Genomic DNA, 25,000 nt, shown 5'->3' with positions numbered 1-25,000 from the left:
GGGGTGCATTGAAAATTTATGTCAATGACGAGGCACCTGCGGGTGCTCATTGAATGAGCTGGTGTTTATTGTGTACGTGTTCTTTGTGTCCGTGTGTTTTTACAGCTAACAAAATGATTCTACCAAGCCATTACTAACTACCCCAACTTAAAGTTTTAGCAAAGAAAGGGGAGGCTTTAACAGTTATAGCGTCAACATGAGCAGCCCGATAAAGTTTCGCACTAAACATGGCACCGGGATACTTGACGTTGTCCCTTGACTGAGAAAATACTGATTTTAACTATAGTTCTTGTGTAACTTGTTTTTTTCTTGTGTAAACTACATGTAGAAATATTCTATGCCGAGGTCGCTTTCCATTTACCGCTCATTGCGCACACCTGGCCGAGATCAGACTCTAGAACAAGGGTAGCACTGACGCTCGAGGGAGGACGGTGAATAACACAGTTATCAGGGAACTTTGAATACAGATTACTCAGCAGTTAATTAACAAAAACAAACAACAACATTGGCCCAAGAAGAAATCCTGCTCCACGTGCAATAATACATCCAAAAATTGTGAAGTGACTCCGTTTACAAGTACCTGTATTTTTCGTGCATGTAAATAATCTCGACCACAACGAAGAAGTCTAGAATGATAGCTAATTACGATGTTCTATTCAAAAACAGAGAATGCGAAATCACAAAATATAAGACTGGCGAAAGTGAAGAAAAACTGTGTCTATCGGAAAACCACAAATTCTACCAACTGGAATATCGTAGACCGATTCCGTGGGCTGAGTCATGTAAGGAAGACCTGTACGAAAGCCATGTTAATTTATTTATTCATGTACCTACATTGTGCCCAGAGTGCATTACAGTAGGACGGTATATAACAAAAGTGACATGTAAAACAACGCATAATCTTCAAGGCAGTCATCAAGAACGGGATGTCGTCAACGGAAAAGTGGAACAGTTAACTGAAAAGAGTGGTAAGCAGACCCAAGACTTACAACTTGCCAGCATCACACTAAGCTTAAAAAGAAGAAAAGCAAGAATACAATATTTAGAAAGAAGCCCATAGGTGCTGCATCAGCAGATCTGGAAAAGTGTCGTCAGCCAATGAGGCGGGCATTAGGAGGATATTTTATTAACAAACTTCTTTTTTATGTCCTCCTTGGACGACGCATTCTGGTAGTCTGTTCCATTCTTTTATTCGCGAGAAAAAGATAATTGGCACTGATATATGCGCAGCCAACTGAATGGAAGTGAAGAAGTTATCATGATTAAGGTGCTCAAAAGACAAGAATGTTGTGAGCCAATTCGAGGGGGTACCTGGAACTCTGCGCGCGACCTTCTGAAGACTGGTGAATGATGACGATAATGCGTATGTACAGGTCAAATAGGTGAATGTTCGGGCACCGCGCTCTCACAAATCTCCGCGGCAAGAAAGCGGCCACCTCGGTCGCTGTTTAGATAGAAACGGATCGGCGGGCATACGGCCTAATGCGTGAAAAGTGAACAACTTCTGATCACTGGCGCCGATCGGCGATGGTATACACTGGGACAACACGGTAGTTCACGAATAATTTTTGATTGAGCATGATGTAAGGAACGATGCAGCGGTGTAGGAACTGCTAGCACAATCCAGGAGTGCGTACCGGAGTCCAGAGGAAAACTTCATCACCGGACGAACAGGAGGCAGTGCGATGGCGCTGGTCATAGCGGTGTTTCCGTTCTTGCTGGGCGGCAGTGTTGCGGCGAGTGATTTGTCGGCAATTTGCCATAAAATGCAGCAAACTGGTCGCCCAACTATGCAGATGGAGAGGCAGGAGCAGAGAAGGAGGTGGTGTCGAACAGTGTTGTGGGTTGACGGTCATAAACAAGAAGAAAGGGCTGTATGTAGCCAGTGGTTCATTGACCGGCGGAATTATAGGCACAGGTAACAAAAGGCTAAACGGTATCCCAGTTCCTAAAATCAGGACTGAGGTATACATGAAAGTCATGTCGCACAAGGTGCGTGAAAGCGCTCGGTGAGGCCATTGGTCTTAGGATGATAGCTGGAAGATGTTTTGTGGATGGTGTTGGCAGCGCGGAGTATTTCCGCCAGGACTTGGGATAGAAATGTCTTCCCACGGTCGCTAATCAGTATATAGGGAGCACCATGGCGCAAGACGATCACCCGTAGGAAAAACTCGGCAACTTCAGGAGCGGAACCGGAGCGAAGAGGGGCTGTTTCAGCGTACCGCGTCAGATGGTCAATGGCGGTTACAATCCAGCGATGACCGGTGGCCGTGAGAGGTAAGGGGCGAAATAAGTGAATGACGACAGAATCGAAAGACACGGATGGGCAAGGAAGAGGTTGCGGGGGCCAGCAGGAAGAGACGTTGACCGCTGACGATGCTGGAAAGACGCACATGATATGTATTTGGCGACGCTGGTAGAAAGTCCGAGCCAAACGTAGCGGCTTTTTATACGGTCGTACATCTTGTGGTGGCCTAAATTACCTGATACTGCATCGTCGCGGTAAGCCTCCTACACTAGATGATGGAGAGAGCGAGGGACAACGGGGATCCTCCGGTGACCAGTCGGGTGGTAAACAGAGCGGTAGAGCGTTCTATGCAATTGAAACCGGAAAAGGCGGAGCTAACGACGCAAGCGACAGTTGGAAGCCGGTGACTGACCGCGGAGTAGATCACGAGATTAAGCACACTGGTCAATGATAACATACATCAGGGACGTAACCATGTTTATGCACGGGTTATATATTTCTCATCTTCCTGTCACCGGGCGGTTTTTGAAGCTAGAGATTTGCTGCATATTGTTGCCATAAAAGAGCTATTTAAGTTGCATTACGCTTCAAGATTTGGTTATGTAGGGTTGTAGGCAGAATGTGTATTTAGAACAGACCACATCGTCTTTACACCGTCCTCTTTTACGACAACATCTAGCATTACTGACATACGGTTGAAGCTCTGTGCACCTTGAATATCAATTCATTGCCTTCTGAAAAATATTTAATTAAAGTACACATTCAAACTTCTCACTTTATTCAAATTGTTTACTAGTTCTTTGTTGTTGGGAAAGAGATCGAATTCTATTGTTATATTTGTTGGTGTTTCAATATGTTTCTATATCTCTTCCGGCTCCACTCTTATATTTTCGCTTGAAGACGATAGATATGAAAGTTATGCACTTTTCACTTGCTTCTCAAGGGAATCCGTCAACAATGTTATACTAGTAAATAAAGACTGGCTCTTTGTTTTATGGCATATATATATATATATGCATTTTCTATTATAGGCACGCAATTCTCTTAGTATCTAAGGTTTGTTAGCGCACTCTTTTACCTGACGCAATCATAGAATGTACAGGTGAATGTACAGGTGCGGACATAAGTAAACGGAGCACGCTTTTCTGTTGAAATTACAATCACGCCTGAAGTATTGGAGACAAGAAAATAATATTTGTCCAAGCGAAAACACACTGGCGTCTATTATTGGTTTGCACATGCCATGACTGCCAGTTTCAAATATAGATCGCCTGAAAAAATTTAGAAGCAAATATCGTGGCTCCGTTAACTGTTGTCCTCACCGGTCCGCAGTATATGACGAGATGGAGAAGCTTTTGCTTAAACGTTCCCCACAATGTCCATACATCGTACGTTTTGCTATGAGTTGTAAATAAAGGGAACTAGGTAGCTAACACATTTCTATGACAGATTAATTTCCTCGTTCGTACAAAAATACCTCTTTTCAACACCCTTGATGAAGTATACTTTTATTATTTTGCAAATAATAGTGGCGGTAAAAGCTTCATGTTCACAAGCCACTGGTGCCGTTCTAATAGATGCAAGGTGAAATACATTGCATCTGACTTCCCCGCAAGCAGATTCGAGTGTTGCACATGCGAGCGCAAAGATCTTACTTGGTGCATATGCTGCAGAAATGCATTCTCGCGGGCTGCCCACAGAAGCCACCATGTCCTCTTGAGGACACCTTTTACTACTTAATTCCGATCTACTTGCGGGCTCACTTGGGAAATTTGGATAACCTATCCTACTGCTCTTTATTCAGGGTTTGTGCTATACATGGCCATATGGGCGGTTCACGCTCATGAGTACATTTGCGGCCTGTATAATAAGCCAGATTAACTGCACAGCGCGGCCTCAAGAGGCATTGCAGCAATTTCGGAAAGCGAATTTCTGGTCTACATTCTTTATTCTGTGCGTGCAAGCCCGACAGTGTGATGGTCGAAGCGAAATGCGAAAGTAACCTCTTAATTGTGGTTACCGGAACTGCGCTGCCTAAAACGGAGCATGTACTGATGTTTCTATCTGGTGACCAACCGAAATGGTACTTGAAAGGCTGCTGCGAGACTCGTGAGAAAACTTGAGTCTGGCAGGCAGTAAAGGCTAACAGAAATGGCCGAGGGGGCTACAGTATATTCTAAGCCTCGCTTACGCGTCGGCAACATATCGCTCGTATGGTCATGACAGCTATGCATAATGTGGCCGCTAAAGAAAACCGCAAAAAGATCCTTAACGGAAAGCTCACTATCTGGAAGAAATGGCTTAAACGCGTAACATACAGCCATAAAGTGCCTTCCTGCAGCACATCTCAGGAATTCGGAGTGCATTATCACCGGAAAGGCGCTTGGAATATGAGCTTTTTTTTTTTTTTTTTTTTTTTTTTTTTTTTTTTTGCGTGCGGTAACTTTCGGGCGCTTCAGCGATACTGAAAATGTTCCTCAAATAAAAGCACTACGCCGCGAACATATCCACGATCTTGACGCTTATGCCGCTATGGGACGCAACAGCTTATCTTCCAGGCTCATTTGGCTCTCAAGAAAGGTCGCTGAATTATTTCTTTTTGTGTCCTCAAGTATTACGGTAAAGCTTCGGATGTCCGTCACTCGCTTCAGTGATCGTGTCACGGAGGCATCCAGCCAGGCCTCGCCAGGTTTATTGCTTAACGATGGCGCCATTGTGTCTGTGTGTGCTTTCTTCCTCGCTGCGTGTCTGTGTATACCAGCGCGTACGCAGCAGAGAGCCGGGTAGGCGTCATCGACGTCTCGGGAGGCGTTATCTAGAACCGGAGCTGGTCATAGGCGGCGGTCTAAGCGAAAACCACGAACCATGGGTGTGTCGTGGTGCTAATAAAAAGTGGGCGCAGGAATATGTGGCTCAGTGGACGAGGACACGTCGCACCTTGCGGACGTCCGACTGCCTTCTCAGCACACAGCGCTCTGTCCAATACTTAAGGTAAGTGTGAATACATAAGGTAAGTGCGAACTGTCTGCCACGCATCCACTCATGTGTCTTGGGCCCCGCCGCAGTGACTCAGGGGTTATGGGGATAGACTGCTGAAGCCAAGCCGCGGCGACCTCTTTTCGATGGAGGCGAAAATCAAGGCGCACATTTGCTGTGCGAAGTCATTGCACGTTAAAAAACCCCAGGTTGTCGAAATTCCCTGGGCCTTCCAGTACGGCGTCGCTCATAACCTGTATTCCTTTGGAACGTTAAAACCTAAGAGCCGTAAACCGGCTTACGTACCTTGGTGTGCACCGCAGAAACTCGCATGACTCAGTTGAGTAAATTTGAATAGATCGGTTCAGGTGACCAGAACGATCTCTGAACTGTTGGTTCATGTTACTCTGAGTTCATGGCTTTTAGACTTGGACTGATGTTTTGACTAATAGTCTGAAAAACTGGAATCTCTGGCAAGGCCAGCCGTCTTTGAGAGCCTGTGAAATAAAATCGGAACACTGCTTTGCAGATGAAGCTGGTATCTAATATATCTGAATATCTGCACATAAATTATGCCTGTTTAAGTTTAACGAACGGTAAAAACTTATAGGACAAAACTTCGGATAAGTGAAGGGCGAAGGGTATGGACAAAGGTAAAAACGTTAAAAACTTGCGTACAAACCTTTCATCAGCACGTGAGGAAAATACATTGCCGCCTTGACCTTCAGTCCCGCATACCTGCAAATGTACGAGAATAGCTGAATTGTTGGAGTTTTTTGCTCCCAGAAAATATTCGGGACAATTTCACCCCATGCGCAGACTGACTGCGCAAAAACAAAGGAAACGCACTAAAATCAATACTCCTTGAGGAAGAAACCTTCGATGAACATCTCACGAAACTTTTCTCTCGTTTTAAATAATTACCGCGAGATAAAGTCGATATTGAGGGAGTGACAGTTTCCCCCCAAAGTTCTGCTGGACAGATTGTTATGCTGAGGAGTAGAAATAGTTTACCAGGACAAACCTAGCACGAAAAAAAGAGTAACAAGTCCATGTGAACCGCATTCGGAGTTCGAACTGTGCTAATTGGCATAAACGAGGCCTGCTGCAGAAAAGCTTATTTCTTTTCCCGTAAACGTGCAAAGGCGCAGACGTGAAATGAGCTTATTGACAAAGTGGCACATTGGACAGCGCGATATCAGCATCTTTCTCCTTGTCGTGCCGTCTAGCGGTGACGTGCTATCCAATGTATGGCGTCACGAGGCTGGCGCTCGCAGTCTGTGATGATGGCAACCCGCGCGCGACTGTCTCACTCGTCAAGTGCTGTCGGGAACGCGCATGGGCTACTCAGGTGGCAGGTGGCACCGCGAGCTGGCTTGTGGAGCTTGTGGATGTGTATCAGAAGCGCCGCAACGGCTGTATTTTTTTTTTTATCCCTGGAGCTGCTGTTCGTGCGCTCTCTTCTAAATTGGGCGGTTTTGCGAACACTGGAAGTAATGATAGAACTCAATCACTGGCCGCAGCGGCTGATTTTCGATGGAGGCGGAAAACAAGGCGGCCGTGTACTGTGCTATGTCAGTGCGCGTTAATGAATCCCCGAGGGGTTGACATTTCCGGAGTTTGCCACTACGGAGTCTTACATAGCCTGATCGCTTTAAGATGATAAAAACAAACAAACAGACAAACAAACAAACAAACAAACAAACAAACAAACAAACAAACAAACAAACAAACAAACAAACAAACAAACAAACAAACAAACAGTTTTTAAGCATGAAAAGCTCTAGCACCGTTTTGTTGACGTTGCGGAAGGAGAACACGGGACCGAACGAGAGGCGAGCACGAATGGGAAACTAAGCGAAGTTTCCTTTTCTTGTTTCCTTGGGTATCCAAGTGCCTGCATGCTACTCTGCCGCTGGAGCGCCGCATGCGCCACCAAGTGTCTTCCTATTCTCGTGGTAATAATCCTGCCCCACATGACCTCTCTCTTGGTACAAGCTATGCAAATATGCGGGCCTAAGACACGGCATGAGCCGTCGTTATTCCTAAGTTCAAGCTAGCAGCCACAGGAGGTGAAGTGCGAACGCAATTATCGTATCCCCCTGTTTTTATTCGTGAGTTTCGTTGGAGATTGGCTGTCTCGCACTCGCTGGCCAGCGGTTCGCTTACAGGAAAGCTATCATAGACGATGGTCAGGTTCTGTGGGTTCTTGAAAGCCGGCTGTCGATAGGTAACATCGGCCATGAGTTGTAAAAAAGACATGCGCTTTTTTGGCGCGTTTTTGGGTCTGACATTAAACGAAAGGACAGGGCCTGAGTTTCTGTTATAACGAGTGTTTGTCCCTAAGTGAGCCCTGGAACGCTTGTGGTCACAGCGAATTCGGGCATGGCCTCGCTTTTTTGGCGTGTTTGGCTACCAGTGTGAGCACACCTCTCATAGCTCCCTGCTTCACACTCTTTCCCCATCATTTGTGTGCTTGCAGGAAAGCACAGCACCATGATCACCGCTGTCATCCTAGCTCTTGTCGCTGCGTCAGCCGTCGCTGCACCAGCTTCACCCTTTGGAGGCTTCGGCAGCAACTACGCTATTTCGCCAGTAGGGGCGCCCTTCTCGGCAGGCGCACCTCCGGGTGGAGCGGGACCGGCATTCGGTGCCCCTGGAGCCTTCGGCTCTTCATTTCCCGGGTTTCCGGGCGGGGCTGGCGGAGCTCCCCCGGGAATGACCATGCCTTCCGAGCCAAGCTGCCCGCCGACCAACGGCATGGTTCCGCTGTACGTGCCCGACCCCGACGACTGCACCAAGTACACGGTGTGCAGTGGTGGCTTCGGCATGAAGCTCGACTGCCCGCCGGGACTGCACTTCAACAAGGTCACCAACCACTGCGACTTCCCTCCGCTGGCCCAGTGCGAAGAAAGTGCGTGACTATTTTAAAACATTTTTTCTCTTGATAGTCTTCTACTTTTCAGAAGACATTCATAATGGCTTCTGTGCTGGATGATAAAGATGAGGCATTGATTTCACTAAATACATTGCTGCTTTTCCGCTCACAGGCAGTCTTGGTTCAGAAGGCTAAAGAGACACTGAGGACAATGCAATTCAAATTTCAAAAATCAGTTGTATGTTTCTGAGCATTTCGGTGCTTTGTCCGGAAGCAAAAGACACATTTACTGCAGAAAAAAATTCCCTTTACTAATTTTACTGTCATTCGTTATAAACTCGGAACGTCTACACCAAAAATGCCTCCATGATCTCGTTTTTAAGTGACTGACAGTGTTCCTCAGCCTCTCTGATCTTAGCCCGATTTGCTTACAAAATTGGTTGAAGGTGACAAAATAGGTATTTAGTTTTTGACCTCTTCTAGTTCATAAAAGCTCTGCTTTAAAGTATAGTAGTGCCTTTATTATTATAATTCATTTATTGAGTAATACAAGCCAGCTATAAATTCTCTTTCGCTATCCCTTTAGGACTCTGGAACTACACGGCTCAACTGCGGTACATCCTAAGGACAGAGAACAATTGCATGTTCGCTTTGCTTTCCGATGGTGGAAATTAACTCGACAAACTACGTTTGAAACAATATCGGCATTCCAAGCTGTGCCTATAGAAAGGTCAGAGAAGGAGACGGTGGTCTAGGAAGGAATGAATTTCAGGACTGAGGTTGATTTTTCTAGCCTTGCGCCACGATGTATTGCGCACGATAACGAAGGTAGTGAAGCACATCTATTTACAGTCAAAAAATGTTTGCAAATGAATACAAAACGACAGGTAGTCGAAGCTGAAAGAGCAGCTATCATCACCATAGCGGGCACAGACTTAGTAACGAATAATGTTTGCAACAAAAATGTAGTTAAAAGTAACTAAAGATTCTCCAGAGAAAGGTTATTTCGAACTTAATATGTAGACGGTGCGCCTGGGATCAGACTGTCCCCGTAATGATACAAAGCCTGCTCATAGGTGGCTCCAATAAATGCACGCCTTTCCGGGGTTTGGGAAAAGTAAGAAAGAGATACGACAATCTTTATATCTGACAAAGGCGGCTGCTGAGAAAACTGTGCTCAAGAGTGATAGAGTGAAGTGGGCCTGCTTTTTCACAAAAATGTTTGCGCTATTTGTTTTTTGAATAAGACGACCTTGATTTCGTAGAAAATGTGGGCCACTTTTTTTTTTAAGTCGTAGCAAACGAGATCCAGATAAATAATCATTTTTGCGCGCTTACTGAGGCCATACCATATTTTGTATTTTGAATCCACGTTCCTCGTACAAGTGACTGGTACAGAGTACTCATATCTCTCTGGTCATATCCTTTGCAGTCCCGCCTGAAGATCCGACAACACTGACGGGCCCTCCAGGAATCAAGAAGGATGCCTATTTCGGTAAGAAACATGCCTGCGTAGTCATTAATTATCTCCACTCACTTGAATTTTCTGTGCTACGGGATGACTTGTTTGTGCTCACTTGTGTTGTGAAGAGTCTTGGAAATTGTCATTTGGAGAGGCGACCAAGTCATGAAAAGCGTTGCATTACTGTAATGTAAGACTAAACGCTTCGACTTCAAGATCCTGCATCTTGGTGGTGGGAGAATATGTGATTTCTCTTGCCTCCCTGCTACAATGCGAACAAATAGTAGTTGTGTGTAAAGCACTAGAAATCAGGTAAAACTAAACGATTAATTCGAAAAAACAAATTTCGTGTGCATAGAAGAAGGGGCTGAGTGGTAAGGCAGCGAAATGGCTTTAGAATAAGACTTCAAGGCTAAGGATTTCGAAATTGGTTTCGAAAAATGCTGCGCTAGCTGTGAAAGCGTGGTTATTGAAGCGCATTAAGCAAGCTTGTTTGCAGCTGTGGCGAAAAAAACAGCAACATTGTAATGCGCAATATTCCCTCAGAAAATGCCTAAACGCGACGGAAATGAAATCGTATCTGTAAGTACCACAGAAAGATACTTAAAATGACAGTACACCGTTATTAACAAACATGCTAAGATGCCCATTGCCCATCTGTAGGCATGCCAGCTGATCAACACATGGGAGACGAAATACAGCGCAAGACATTAAAATTCTAGGTGTGTACAATAAACTGCAATGCATTTGTCTAAAACCCAAGCTGGGGCTACGTGCTTGTGAGAACTACTCTACATACCAATCTAATTACTGGTGAATTGTAGTGAGCCGTATTTGTCTCCATGCAATGGCTGCTACATCGCACAAGTACCAAACGTACACCTTGCATCCACTGGATATATGACGCGTCTTTTCAGACATGAGTCTGCTGAGCGGCCCAGGCTTTCCCATGATCTTCGGTCAACCCAACCCCGGAATCGGACAGCTGAAGAACCCACCGGGCAAGCCTAGTGCTCCAGCCGCCTAGGAGCTCCGGCCAGACTGAGGAGTTTCGCTTCGACCTCCTGCTGTAGCATCAAGGCAGCCAGTCGAGAAATCGCCACTATGCTCATTGTTTAGTTTTTACAGGACACCTCAGCCGTCGTGCGGCGATATTTTTTCACCCGTACAGGTGAAGAAATATTACATTGGCCACGATGAGATCATCCAACCATTTTTAAAATAAATTTGTCACATTTTTACATTTCCTACGTCTTTTCGCGGTGATATGAAAGCCAGAAAATGATAAAAAAAAATCATACAGTGAAGTGGTTTTCTTTCTTGTGGAGGCGCCGATCGCATCTGCAAGACACTAGTGCTACACTTGCTGTCGTGCTGTCATGTCTTCCATCACATTATAGAACAAAGAACACACCGACTTAGATGAAAATCAGAACTCCCGTCCGTGCCGTCCTTCTTTCTTCCAGCTTGCTTTGTTATTCATTTAGATCTACCAAGATATTGGTGAAATAATACAATAAATGAAAAGAGAAGAAGAAACGGGAGCCACATGCAACTGGTGAAGTCAGAACTCATAGTATTCGCATGGCGCTTACGACGGCGGGTGTCTAGCATGCTGCACTCTAGGGTATATTGTGTTGCGTCCAACCTGTATTTTACTGCGTTCACCTGCACCACCATAACAGTGGCCCTAGAAATCTTGTTATACTACAGGTGCTACTCATGAAGTGGTCTTATGGGGAGGGCGTCAACTATGCGAGAACATTCTTCGGCTACCTTTTGTACCAAAACTGTCAGAAATGAGTGTTTAAGGAGGCGAGGGTCGATAAATGAAAGGTTTATCACGTTGCATTTTATAAAAGCCGCCTATAATTATTAAACCTCAGGAAAGTAAGATGTAATTGGTTCCTGCTCCTCCGGGGGCGACTAATCGCCCAGAAAGCAAGTAACTGGGAAGAGTTCATGAAAACAACTTGATTTTACCCAAAGTGACCGCGCATCCAACGCATTAGCCAATTCTCTGTCTTAGTGGCTGAACTAATCTTTAGGACAGTAATAAAAACATCTGTATACTCTAACTTTAGCGTATCGTTAAAGACCGGAACTGATTGACCGAACGTGTTCTGCAGCCCATCAATTTGTCGTTCATCGCAGCAAGCAGTGCTGCTCTGGCCGACTTCATGTCATTTATTTCATTTATTCCTCCCTAATAGGAGTACATAGGTAAGTAGTAGTTGCGGAACACAAATAAAATGCATTGGGTACAAAAGGCGCAAAACAATATGGAATTTAACAGCAAAACTTAAAAACAAATCAAGAAAGAGGAGACAAACAAGACTGTACAGTTGACACATCATAGCAATATGGTTTAACAAGCCTAACGCATGTTTACTGTTCGGTGAAGAAGGTTGCTAATATAATGAGAAGTAAATGTCTAGTTTATGGCGGAATAGATGGCGGTTGGGGCATGAGATGATGTTATCGGGAAGGCTGTTCCACAATACTCTGACATTAGGGAAACATTAATTGCTCGTGGCGGAGGTGCGGGTTTTAATGCATGCAATGGGGTTACCGTATATATCTTAAGCGAGATGACGTTCTTGTGGGTAGTTTAAGCAAAGGATGTATTGGCAAACGATAAAAGAAACATTGAAGAAGGCATAGACGCGAAATTGCGCTACTGTTTGCGAGCGCTGGCAAGCCGAGGGATCGTTTTAGTGAAGTGACGCTGGCATTCTTTGAGTATTCCCATTTGATGAAATGGGTGGCGTGGTTTTGGATAGTTTCAAGATCTGAGGTGAGGTGTTCTTGTGAAGGATGCTAGACAGATGAAGCGTATTCTAATTTTGAGCATGTGAATGTTGTGTATGCTTTTTACTTCAGGTGCGCTAGATCTCAAATTGGAATATTATAAAGCTTCCCTGACACTGCTAACATGCTTGAAAACAACGCGAAGGGTTTATTTGTCCGCACTGTCATCTTTTAGCGGAAAGCTGCGATGGCAAACACGTGAATTCTAAGTAATAACCGATCGAATTTAGATAGTTTGCGATAGAACAGTGATGGTCAGCAAGAAGTTCTCTTTAAATTACACATTCGGATACCTGCACTGCCTCTAAGGCTGGATGGAGCTTCGATCGAGAGTAAGATGCTTTGGACTGTCTGCTTTTAAATTTGCACGAGCAAGCGGCAAAACATCTCACGCTTGCCTTTGATGAATAGGCAGAATGGCTGAATGTACACGTATTCCTTAACGCAGTGATTCTCAATGGACTGCATACGTTGTGGGTACGGTAATGTTTGGCTAGCACTCAAAAATGTCGTAAAAACGCTTAACATCACTTACTCGTGAAAGGAGGTGAAAATCATCATATTACTCTTAACCTCTGAAAAGAAAAGAAACTTACTCTTGCATATATTTTATCTCCGCGTGCTTTTCAATTCAAAGGCAGCAATAGAAAAAAATACTGGCGTGTGTTTGGATTAACTTTTGTCGTAATATTCAAACTACCAAAGTTAAGATTCAAAAAGTAAGAGAGAATTCCCGCTCCTTTTTTAAGCAGAAATTGAAAACGTCTGCGAGCACAAAGGAGTGTCATAAATCTTCCGCATCCTTTATGCGAGCTGTCACACCTTGCCAAACAAAACAAAAGCACAAAGGAAATCGTATTCTCTGTACTAAACAGCGTCTGTGTATTTAATGAAAAGATGCAGAAAGAAAAAGAGCGGGCATCATTTCAGGCGCGTTCCACTGAGTTCCTTTTTTAAGACTTTTTTTTTTTTCTACCGGGTGTACTAAAGAAGTTCAAGCCATTTACGTCCAACAACAGCTCTTACCTACATTCCTTCGCTTTGAAGCAGGACTCACGAAAAATGTAACTACACGAAAATGCATCCGTGCCGCCACAGCTGTTCGAGGGTAAGCTACGTTCGCCTCACACTAGCGCAGCCTGACACAAAATAGAAAAAAGAAAATAAAGCTATTCACTTCACGAACTCCTTTGCTGTTTGCGTCGACTTCCTGCGGTACAGCACGACAAAAAATTCAAAAATAAAAATTTTTGAGCTTCATCAGTTCTGTATAGGTAGCAAGGAAGACGGATACCGCGTATACAGTAGTTGTTGCAGCTGTCTCTAACAGTGCCAGAGCACAACTGCAACAACATCAACGACATAGCCAGGTACCCTCGTTACATCTTGTAAAGTCCCTAGCACCTCTTCCGAGAGCCATTGTATAGCTGGCCCATAATGCACGCTCCACTCAAGAAAGGACGCAATTACCGTGCAGGAAGGCTTGTTAAAAGAGACGCGAAGCCACATGTGCCTGTGTCACCTCAGTAGTCGTACCGCAAACTCGCCCTCGGAAGAACTGCAGCTACAAATATAAGGGTAGTAAGAAAGAGGATAAATAAATGAAGAAAGGATGGAACGAGAGAAAGAGATAAAGAAAATAATTTCAAGAAGGAAGGATGAGGTAACTGTCTTCAGCGAGTGTATGTGGTGGTGCAGAGACTCCAATGTCCCTTCCAAAATTCCAAAGGCACTACTTAATGGGTACTGCGACTGGTGATGTAAGACCAGTCAGAAGCGGGAGAGAACGCTAAGTTATCTCAGACTAACAGCTTTAGGGGCAAGTTGGTGCTGCATAGTACCCAGAAATGCGGCGGAATGAACACAATCATGTGAACAGAAAGCACAACACAGGCGCACACCAGAGGTGGGCATTTGACCTCAAAAAGTGCAACCTCACCTCAACCTCAATAAAAATTTTCTGACCTCACTCAACCTCAACCTCACGCTTTGAGGTTGAAGTTTGATCAGGTGACCTCACCTCAATTTTTCTGATGCCACCACCGACCTCACTCAACCTCACCTCAAACTCAAAGTATGAGTTTGAGGTCGGTTGCTCGACCTAAAAAAAAATATAGAAAAGGTTTTTAACTTGAGAACACTAACTATAAAACATCATGGCACAAGTTCTGTTTGGTGACACGCCAGAATCATGACATAAATTCTAAACAACATTGAATATGATGAGGATTACTCGTGAAGTAAAAAAATTGAAATGAACATTTGCCAGCGGGGCTATTGATTCATAGCAGGCTGACTTAATAATGGCAGTATAATTGGTCAGTTTCAAATCTTCAAATTTTATTCTTATAATTTGTCTTGATATGGTGACTTTTGACCTAATTCCCGCTGTAATGCTTGTATGTCCTTGGTGCTGCTGGATGTGAACCCTCGAAGGTCTACAGTGAAACGCCGCACATATCTGTGGCCGTCAGTGTTTCCTCCACGACAAGCAAGTAAACATTTCTTGGTGAAGACATTTTCTTGCGATTTGAAATCGAATCGGATGACAAAATCACAAGCAATCTAATGTTTTTTCAGTGCTATGTCTCTGTTACAAAAAAAAATAAATATTAGATCGACCACTTACGTATATATGGAAGCTGTAGTACCATAACATTATTTTATCAAATTGACTTCTGACGTGGGACTTATCACAAGATGCCGACGAAACAAAATGTTGTCATATGCAGAGACGCTTAGTTACGAAAAGGTAAAGCGTGCTTGACTTTTGACATTGCGCTACTTTCGATAATCCTGACGAGTCGGTTGTGCTATATGGAACAAACGCCGTGACAGATTAATGGAAAGATTACCCTCCCTTCTACTTATAATAACTAACGGTGAATTTGCAGTCCCAAAACAGTCCTTTTATCATTTATATAAATTAAGGAAATAATACGTCGGATCAGAGATAATTCGCACATTACCTTGAGGTGCCGAGAAAAGCTGGTTCCCTTGTCCCCACAGCTTCTTGTTGCAGTTAATGCATTCCAAGTTTACAATGCTTTTCGTTTCTTTTGCATGGCTATTGTAACGGAAATGGCCTTCGATGTCTTTGTCAATTCGACAACTGCGCGCGCACGCATCATTATCGGCATATTTAGATTTTTTCGCTATATCTGCTATAACCACACCTGCCATAACCGCAACCATGTCATGCACCCTGGACGCCGAACGCAACAATGAGGCAGACCTTGAAGAAGGGCGGATCTCAGCTGGAAAGGGCGAAAACTTCCGTCATAAATTACAGCAAGTCGCCGACCACGGCCATGGCTGCGTGTCTTCGCTTGAAAAAGACGGCCACGGTAAATGATGAAGAACATAGCATGTTGTTTAGATGCTGCCTTTTTTGTTGTTGCCAATTTCGGGCGGCTCCCCGACGCCGTTTGGGGGTGACTTCGAAGCAGACGTTCCAGGAACGATTGGTGTAGATGTGAACGTGGGGCTGAGACACCAGCTTCTAGTCGTGACGAGAGAACCATGCCCACTGGAAGAGTGTAGAGCGAACACTTAACCCAGGTTACGGGAGTTGTTTCGTTTTTCTTCGACTGCATAAAGTCAGTCAAGAGAGTAAAGCCAGCGGGTGGTGAGCAGGGTGGCGACGCGTCTACGAGGAAGAGCAGAGTTTGAACACTGACTGGCGTGTCCCCCCTGCGAAACGATGAGATGCCTGCATGGTCGACAAGCGACAGAAGTCCGCGCAGCCGCCGCGGCGTTCCGAGAAGCGAGAAGCGCCTGTCTTTATATTTCTTTAGGCCAACAGGAATACGCCAGTCGGAGGTGGCGCACAACCAAAAGCCAAAGACGCAAAAAAAAAAAAAGAATGTTGCGAGAGGAGGTATCTGAGAGTTGTCTCTTCTGATTTCCTTGTCTTTTTTTCTTGGGGGAGGGAAAGGGGAAGGGTGGCGATTGGCCGTACCACAGAAAAGCGGCCGGTTGTGAGTAAACGGGTGCACAAACGCGAGCGGGGGCACCGGCAAGTGACCACACAACACGTAAATAAAGGAGGAAAAATAGGGGTGTGCAAGTATGCTAAAAAACTAAAGAGAAGCGGAGACGCAGATATTCACTCGCGCATTCACACGCTCGAGCACCGCGCACGCATCTCGATCTCTCGCCCACACTGCCACTGTCCTTGTAACTCTCGGCCCTGTTGACAGAAACACACTTAAAAATACCTAAAGCTCACAAACTCCCAGAAGGAACCCCAAAACACAGACTGAGGCGCGTGTATGTGCAGTGGCTTACTTTCCAAGAAATGCCGAGGGGTTCCGGTGTCCGCGCTTTGTCCGCTAGGAGTCGGACACCGGCTGCGGAGCCGAAAGAGCAGAAGCCAGCTTACGAACAAAAGGCGTGCCCGCCACTTTGGCTGCAAGCTGTAAAACGGAGGGTAGGCCCTCGATAAACGAGCATGTAAACGAAAAAGGCGCAAGCTCAAGTAGGGTATGAGAAAGGAATGACTGCAAGCAGTCGTCAGTCACCTGTCTGTTCTTCAATGATTCTTCGAGAAGAGCACATTAAATTCATCTTTTTATGTAAGGGTTAGTTTAATGTCTAGTGACTAATAATAATAATAATAATAATAATAATAATAATAATAATAATAATAATAATAATAATAATAATAATAATAATAATAATAATAATAATAATAATAATAATAATAATAATAAAAGAGTGGATTGCACTGATACAACTACGACCTACCGTCCAATTGCTTTCTTTCGTTTTAACTCGTACCATGTACAATAGCAAAAGCAGATTTTATTTACTAAAATACAGTTTCAGTGGGGTGACTTCTCTTCAAGCCATTTATCTCTCGTCTCTTCTGCATCCTTGTTCTTTCTATATGGCTCTCGGAAGCCTCCTCCCTCGTGCCATCCTCCCCAAGCAATTCCTTGGTTGCTGGATCTTGCGCTTCCCTCTTTACTATTCTAGTTCTTTCTTTTTTCGAGAAGTCGGCGCACCCACGTAGGCCTGGATTCGAGTTTGCCCAGATTTTCTTTAATTCCCAAACTCACTCGGAATGGTGGAGGGACTTTGTTTCACCTTCTTTCGCGTCCGCAGCAGTCGTCCGACCCCACTCCTTTGCCGCGCTACACTTTACGCCCCCCACCCCCCTTTTTTTTTTGTGTCGAGCGCAAACGCACAGACGCAAACCGTTCGTTACATGCGGGTGGTAGCCAAAAAAGTGTACACGGCAGGCATTATGAAAGGTGTTTTGCCGGCTATTTTATTGCTGTGGGAAACAATAATTTCGACCTCACAAGCCGACCTGACTAAACTACGACCTCACTTAACCTCAAACTCACGCATGAGGTTAAGGTCTCGTTTGCTGACCTCACTCAAAAATATTTCAGGTGTGGCCGACCTCACCTCAACCTCACCTCACTCCGAGAGGTCGAGGTCATTTTGAGGTTGAGGTTGACCTCATGAGGTTGCCCACCTCTGGCGCACACTACCAACTGTAATATGAAACTGAACACGCACTTCCTCTTCACAACTCAGCCACAACATCCTCTTTTATACCCAAGTACATTCCCTAGCATTTTTTTTTCCGATGTAGTTATACATCTCAAAATCTAATAACTCTGCACCCCAGTTCTTGGCCGATCCCCCTGTGTGGGTATGTGCCATCACATTAGAGGAGAACAACAACAACAACAACATCTTCTTCGCGCACCTCTTCTTTGCCAAGCTGTTGGTTGCACAATCATCCCAGTACAACACTAACATTCATATAGGTTTCTAGGTTTAACCCTGCTAAACCTAGTTAGGCGAAGCGAAAATGTGGTTTTTGTTTGATTTGGTCAAAAGCCAGCGATCAAGGTCAAAGGGAGAAGTGGTGGTACACCATGGTGGTACCATGGTTAAGCTATATAATCCCAGGTGTGACCAGCTCGCTCATTCAAGAATCAAGCGGCCGGACACGTTTGCCTTGACTAATTGATACACGGTTTAGTGAAGCAACTGCCCCTTCCTTCCTTCCTTCCTTCCTTCCTTCCTTCCTTCCTTCCTTCCTTCCTTCCTTCCTTCCTTCCTTCCTTCCTTCCTTCCTTCCTTCCTTCCTTCCTTCCTTCCTTCCTTCCTTCCTTCCTTCCTTCCTTCCTTCCTTCCTTCCTTCCTTCCTTCCTTCCTTCCTTCCTTCCTTCCTTCCTTCCTTCCTTCCTTCCTTCCTTCCTTCCTTCCTTCCTTCCTTCCTTCCTTCCTTCCTTCCTTCCTTCCTTCCTTCCTTCCTTCCTTCCTTCCTTCCTTCCTTCCTTCCTTCCTTCCTTCCTTCCTTCCTTCCTTCCTTCCTTCCTTCCTTCCTTCCTTCCTTCCTTCCTTCCTTCCTTCCTTCCTTCCTTCCTTCCTTCCTTCCTTCCTTCCTTCCTTCCTTCCTTCCTTCCTTCCTTCCTTCCTTCCTTCCTTCCTTCCTTCCTTCCTTCCTTCCTTCCTTTACGACGCGGTTCAGATGACCACAGAAAAGTGTGACAGATAATGATGTAATTTCCCTTTCCTGTGCCCAAGGATGCCAGATCGAGTGCCGGCCTCGGCGGCAGCTTTTCAATGCAGGCGAAAAGCAAGGCGTCCGTGTGCTGTACGATGTCAATGTGCGTTAAAGAATCCCAGGTGATCAAAATTCCCGGAGTATTCCACTACGGCGTCCCTCATTGCCTGAGTCGCTTTGGGATGTTAAAACTCCACAAACCTAACCAAGCCTTTCATCTAAAACAATTTATTATTTTATTTTGAAAGACCCGAAGTGATGGCTCAGTTGTTAAGACGCTCAGTTACTGATCCGCTGTACAAAAGTTCGAGCACGACCGCGGTGGCAGCATTTCGAGGGAGGTGCAACGCAAATACGTCCGTATGTCGTGCTGTGATATCATCATATTTATCATTATCAGCCTGACTATACCCACTGGAGTGCGAAGGCCTCTCCCATATTCCTTCAATTAACCCGGTAGTGTGCTAGCTGCCTCCACTTGACTACTTCGAACTTCCTAACCTCATCCGCCCACCTAATTTTCTGCCGCCCCCTGCTACGCTTTCCTTCCCTTGGAATCCAGTTTGTTACCCTAAGCGACCATCGATTATCCTCTCTTCGCAATACATGTCCTGCCCATGCCCATTTCTTCTTGATTTCCACTACAAAGTCAGCAACTTGAGTTATTTCTCTGACCCACTCTGTACGCTTCCTATCTCTTAACGTTACTCCTACCATTTTTCGTTCCATAGTCCTCTGCATGGTCCTGAAATTGGGTAAAAACCCTCTTCGTTTGCATCCACGTTTCAGCTCCATAGTTGAGTACAGGTAAGATGCAACTGTTGTATACCTTCCTCATGAGCGATACCGGTAAGCTGCTAGTCATAATCTGCGAGTGCTTACCAAATGTGCTCCATCCCAATTTTATTTTCCTTGTTACTTCCCTTTCATGGTCCGGATCTGCGGTTACTACCTATCCTAAGCAGACATATTCGCCTACTACTTCCAGTACTTCGATAGCTAACGTAAACCGCTGTTCCTTCCCGAGGCTGTTGAGCAATACCTTAGCCTTCTGCATATTGATTTTCAAGCCTACCTTTCTACTTTTCCTTTCTAGGTCATCAATCATTCTTTGCAGTTCATCCCCTGAGTTACTTAGCAAGGCGATGTTATCAGCAAATCGCAGATTACTGAGGCGTTCTCTAGCTACCCTTATCTCTAACTGCTCCCATTCAAAGTCTCTGAATACTTCCTAAAAAGCAAGCTGTGAATAGTACTGGGGAGACCGTGTCTCCTTATTTAATACCTTTCTTTATGTGAATTTTGTTACTTTCTTTATGCAGAACTATGGTTGCTGTGCAGCCGCTATAGATATCTTTCAATACTTTCACGGACGGCTCGTATACATCCTCATTTCTCAATGCCCGCATGACCACCGAGATTTCTACTGAGTCAAATGCTTTTTCATAATCAATGAATGCTATGTGTAAGTGTGGTTATATTCCGAGCATTTTTCTATCATCTGGTTGATGGTATGGATATGATCGATAGTAGAGTACCGTTTCCAAAACCCTGCTTGATCCTTTGCTTGATTGCAGTCTAAGGTTGTCCTGATTCTATCAGCGATTACCTTAGTAAATACTTTATACGTAACGGACAGTAAGCTGATTGGTCTGTAATTTTTCAAGTCCTTATCTCCTTTTCTATGAATTAAGATTATGTTTGCGTTCTACCATGGTTCCGGTCCTGTCCATGACGCCAGGCACTGCATATATATAGGGTGGCCAGTTTTCCTAGCATTACCGCCGAGTAATGTACTTTTTTTTCTGTCTGGATCTAAAGGTGGCAGAATAAGGTAACTAGACCGATGTGTGGAATTTTTGATAGCGGAGCACCTCTATCTAACTCATAGATTTCCCGTTGGCCGCTTATTGGTGCCACGCCGCAACGTCCGAGTGGCGATCCTTTGCGGCAACAACGTTACCGCCCTGTTTATTACCATTTCTGGGGTTTTATTTCTCCACGCGCCAACCGGGCGTAATTATCTCCGTTTTTACGGCTTAACAGCCCCGCTTCAGGACCTCCGCTACCGCATCCGGCCGAGACGCGTGTGCAACCACACGCCGAGAAACGTTCAGCTCTCGTCGACGTCAGGGTCCTCTTATCATGTGTTGCAGGCTTCGTGAGCGGTTGGACCCCCAAAAACCGCGGCTGTTGATAATGCGAGGACGTGGACGTGGCGGCGAGGTGGGAGTCTGGGAATGTATACGAATGGAAAACAGCTTACAACGTCAGAGTCCTCTTATCTCTCCCCTTTCTGGAGAGCTGGTTGGACCCACGAAAACGCGTGCTGCTGATAATGAGAGGACGTGTACATTGGGGCAAGGTACAAAAGGGGAGACGAGGGCCGTCGCTTCTCACCTGAGCCCTGACAACTGCCGCCGAATCCACGGTTCCAGTGCTAACGGTACCTGCTAGAAGGTAAGAACTCTTTTGCGTGGTGTTCGCGAAGAACTCATTCTCGCGGTTGTATGCTCGTCTTTGATGTATGCTATAATCTGGTTAGATAGTCAGGTCTCGAATGTGGTGCCCATCAACCGCCGAAAGTAAACTGAGGTTATAGTTCTTAATGTCACGTTGCAGGTCGCGAATTTTAGAACGTATATATAGCTCTTGTACCGACGAGTTGATTACTTTACGGTGGCTGTAAAGCGCTCTTCAAAGAAAGGACATGACCACTTTAGCTCACACACTTTTTTAAAGCAAGATTCAAGCAATCGTCGCAATGCGTCCTAACAGCAGTAATTACAGGAAGAGCCCTTTGCCGTGCTGAGTAGTGAAATAGGCTTGCGATTTCGCGGAGACGATGAAGCTAACGACGAAAGGAACAAAACGTAGCTTAAGGCAGTGGCTTCAAATTTTTCTCACTATTGTCACCGCCTTCTGGAATTGCAATGCAGCATAAGTGAAGTGATATGTAATCGAGGAAACTGTAAAACGTATTCTTTTTGTGTTGTGATTTCAAACCATTGCTTATATTGTAACGCGCAATACTGGTTATATTAGATAGAAAACTGGTTATATTAGATTCTAACGAATATCAATCCAACGGAAGGGAAACTGTAACCGAAGGCGGCTCAGGGTGATGTGAAAATAGAAAATAAGAAAATCTGCTTTTGAGAGAATAATTAGAGATCATGGGGAGGTGATTTCGCTGTGGATATTTATTAGGTCAAGTACAAACGTTCGGTTCCTGAAGCGCAATAAAATGAACCAACGCTCACCGACCTGCTCCAGAATTTACACACATTTTTCGTGTCGTTGAAGCGTTTCGCTTAGTTCGTACATGTATGTCACCAGTTTTAACCCTCTTCTGCAGACGACATTGGCTAGGAAGTATAAATTGATTAATCCTCTTAAAAGAAGATAGTGACGTTCTCTCATGAAGCATTTAGAAAAGTCAGGTAGTTTTGGGGTACTGAGTATGCTCGGCTTTTTTTATTATTTGCAGCTCCTGCCTACAAAGTGACACCAAGATAAGCGCAATGGCATACCAGAAGTTCTTGCTGTCCGTCTTCGTCGTGACGTGTGTCGTAGCCGTGACGTCAGCGGCAACCTTTGCCGGACCTCCAGCCAGCCCTGGTGCATACGCCTCCTTCGGCAGTGCACCACCGGCGTCGTCGGGGGCCGGCGCTGCACCGGCAGCGGGTCCACCAGCAGAAGAGAGCTGCCCGCCAACTGACGGCATGGTTCCGCTGTACGTTCCCGACCCCGACGACTGCACCAAGTATACGGTGTGCAGCGGGGGTTTCGGCATGAAGCTCGACTGCCCGCCGGGACTGCACTTCAACAAGGTCTCCAACCACTGCGACTTCCCTCCGCTGGCGCAGTGCGAAGAGAGCGCTTAAGTGTTCTCGGTGACAGCGGACTGCTGGTGCTATAATACCCTATGGTAGCTACGCTGTAAATTCGTCCACAAAGGCGTCAACAAATCTGCAAAGAAGCACAGCATGCATAGAAGCAAGCTGTGATATGTAAATCTGTATATCTGTATAAACGTTTACCTGGGCTACATAACGTTATCCACAAAGTTCTTTTTCCTGGGTGCAAATGACTGTCATTTTTAAACTGTAAATAAAGAGCCTACCACTGCATATCAATCTACGGGACACACTTCGAATGAACTGTTTCATTAAAAAAAACAACTAATTTTATTTGTGCGATATCTTATTAAATAGTATTGACGTTTTTTATATTTATTGTCTGTCATCAGAATTTTACGTTACTGCTGTAGGGTTTCATGACCGATCTTATAAAGGGGAAAAAATTGCAGGATGATACTTAGCTTCGATTAGAGTTGAATGGTGAAATCATTTCCTCCTTCTTCTCTTCTGCTTTTTCCCTGTACCTCTCCTGTCTACTTCTTCACTTCAACCTCTATGTTGTGGGTTTGCGTACTTATAATTTCACTTCTTTTTTTTTTATTTTCTTTGCATTCGTTGTTTGTAACATTAACACCTCAGGAATCCTCTCCTCGAGATGCTAGATTGAAGGCCTAACTATCCGAAATGGGAAATTATGTCGACGTCATAACCTATTGCGACGTCTCGTGGACACATCTCGCGGCATCTCGCGGCATTTCACGAATGAAAGATTTTCATCGTGAGCCTAGAAAGTTCAGTTCAGTTCAGGCGTTCAGTCGTGTCCGACTCTTCGTGACCCTATGGACCATGTCACGCCACGCTTTCCGGTCTCTCACTATCTTCTTAACATCACATAACTTCATCTGCAGTGCCTCGAGGATGCCATCTAACCATCGCGTTCGCTGCCTACCCCTTCTCCGGCGACCCTCAACCTTTCCCAACATCAAATCTTTCTCCAGCGACTCCTCTCTTCTCATCAGATGACCTAGAAAGTTATTCGCCTTAAAAGGAACAGAAAAAGAAAAAAGCTGCGCTGCGAAATGGATTTCTACAAAGCACCGTCTACTTGAGGCATATTAGAAAAATGTGCAGGGAGGGGTATTTCTCATATGGGCATTAGTTACAGCCTGAGAGTTTACTTGTTTGCATAGACATTCCGCGTGTTTATGACCAACGAGAAGCTTTATTGCAAGTCTTCATCATTATGTTTTCCTCGATACTACGTGTTGGTTTTAGGCTTTTTGTTCCTTTGCTACATTGTCGGGTAAATGGATCCATCATGCGTTATTGCATGCCTACTCACGTGACAGCTTCTGGTTACGAAAAAAAATTCTGCGATTCATTTCGGGCCTTATTAATTTTAGTGCTTTCGAACGTATAGGCATTCAATATATTTTTTGGAAGAGTACTCTGCTATATGAAGGCTGGGCGAAAAACTTATAAGCTCACCACGTTTACACGGCGCTTCAGGATACGTCCTTGACTCTCCGCATTATTGGAGTATGATATTTATACTATGAAAGAAAACTCGTAGTGGAGTAAATAAAAACATGAAAGTGTGACCAATTGATTCAGAACGTCATTTTATTTTTACTTTGCCTTATACTGAATTGAATTTTATTCGCATCACATCACACGCAGTTGGCATACGACAGTGGAAGCCTGAGTAAATGGGTGTCTCAAGGACACCTCGACAAAGCCCCACTCTCCCATAGCGGCATCACGTAACAATGGCAAAACAGCTGAGCTTCAAAAATAACAAACCAAAACAATAATGTCGTTATCAATACATTCACAAGCAATACTTGTCAGCGTATTGCGCAGCAGAGGCAAACGCAAAGAATGTGGCAGCTGGCCAAATAAAGAAAATAAGCAATTTACAGAGTTAAAATTATTTATAGAAGAGTCGAACGCGTCGAACGCGTGAGTTATAACATCTCGATCTACCGCTTTATTAACCTGGACAGAAAAGCCTGTGATTGTGTCACACCCGTTTAAATTTCCCCGACGAGTTGAAAATTTGACCGCTATAAGAATTCACAGAAATTTCGATAAATTCCTTCGACCTTTACATTTTTGTCAACAATGCATAAGCATTGTGTGCTTTCGTATCAGGCGGGAAGAAAATGCCAGTGCTGAAATTTTTATGTATTTTTGCTCATAAAAAAAAAAAAAAACGGAGCTTCATTGG

The 25,000-nt window shown here is 44.7% G+C and overlaps 2 protein-coding genes and 1 long non-coding RNA gene across 4 annotated transcripts; 2 read left to right on the top strand and 1 right to left on the bottom strand.

Annotated features, from left to right (window-relative positions):
- The first annotated feature begins 5,077 nt into the window (after positions 1 to 5,077).
- LOC146196974 (uncharacterized) lies at positions 5,078 to 10,887 on the top strand. Of its 2 annotated transcripts, XM_084598689.1 has the most exons (4): positions 5,087 to 5,239; positions 7,707 to 8,138; positions 9,535 to 9,597; positions 10,482 to 10,886. In XM_084598689.1, the coding sequence occupies exons 2-4, from the start codon at positions 7,721 to 7,723 to the stop codon at positions 10,589 to 10,591; spliced, it is 591 nt and encodes a 196-aa protein (XP_084454815.1). In that variant the 5' UTR covers positions 5,087 to 5,239; positions 7,707 to 7,720; the 3' UTR covers positions 10,592 to 10,886. The 2 variants fall into 2 exon arrangements, with proteins under 2 accessions (XP_084454816.1, XP_084454815.1); XM_084598690.1 differs by lacking the exon at positions 9,535 to 9,597 and having other exon boundaries at positions 5,078 to 5,239; positions 10,482 to 10,887.
- Positions 10,888 to 21,246: 10,359 nt separating this feature from the next.
- LOC146196973 (uncharacterized) lies at positions 21,247 to 23,046 on the top strand. Its single transcript, XM_084598688.1, has 2 exons — positions 21,247 to 21,367; positions 22,398 to 23,046. The coding sequence occupies exon 2, from the start codon at positions 22,432 to 22,434 to the stop codon at positions 22,792 to 22,794; it is 363 nt and encodes a 120-aa protein (XP_084454814.1). The 5' UTR covers positions 21,247 to 21,367; positions 22,398 to 22,431; the 3' UTR covers positions 22,795 to 23,046.
- Positions 23,047 to 23,356: 310 nt separating this feature from the next.
- On the bottom strand, positions 23,357 to 23,933 carry LOC146196972 (uncharacterized). The gene is made up of 2 exons (XR_014706152.1): positions 23,795 to 23,933; positions 23,357 to 23,554 (listed from the first exon to the last, which is right to left on the bottom strand). It is a non-coding gene; the product is annotated as an uncharacterized LOC146196972 (long non-coding RNA).
- Between the last annotated feature and the right edge of the window lie 1,067 nt (positions 23,934 to 25,000).

This window comes from Amblyomma maculatum, chromosome 3, assembly GCF_055883805.1.
Source record: "Amblyomma maculatum isolate TAMU_Amacu chromosome 3, ASM5588380v1, whole genome shotgun sequence".
Lineage (NCBI taxonomy): Eukaryota > Metazoa > Arthropoda > Arachnida > Ixodida > Ixodidae > Amblyomma > Amblyomma maculatum.
The sequence above is the reverse complement of the archived record's forward strand: the minus strand, read 5'-3'. Positions and strand labels throughout refer to the sequence as shown.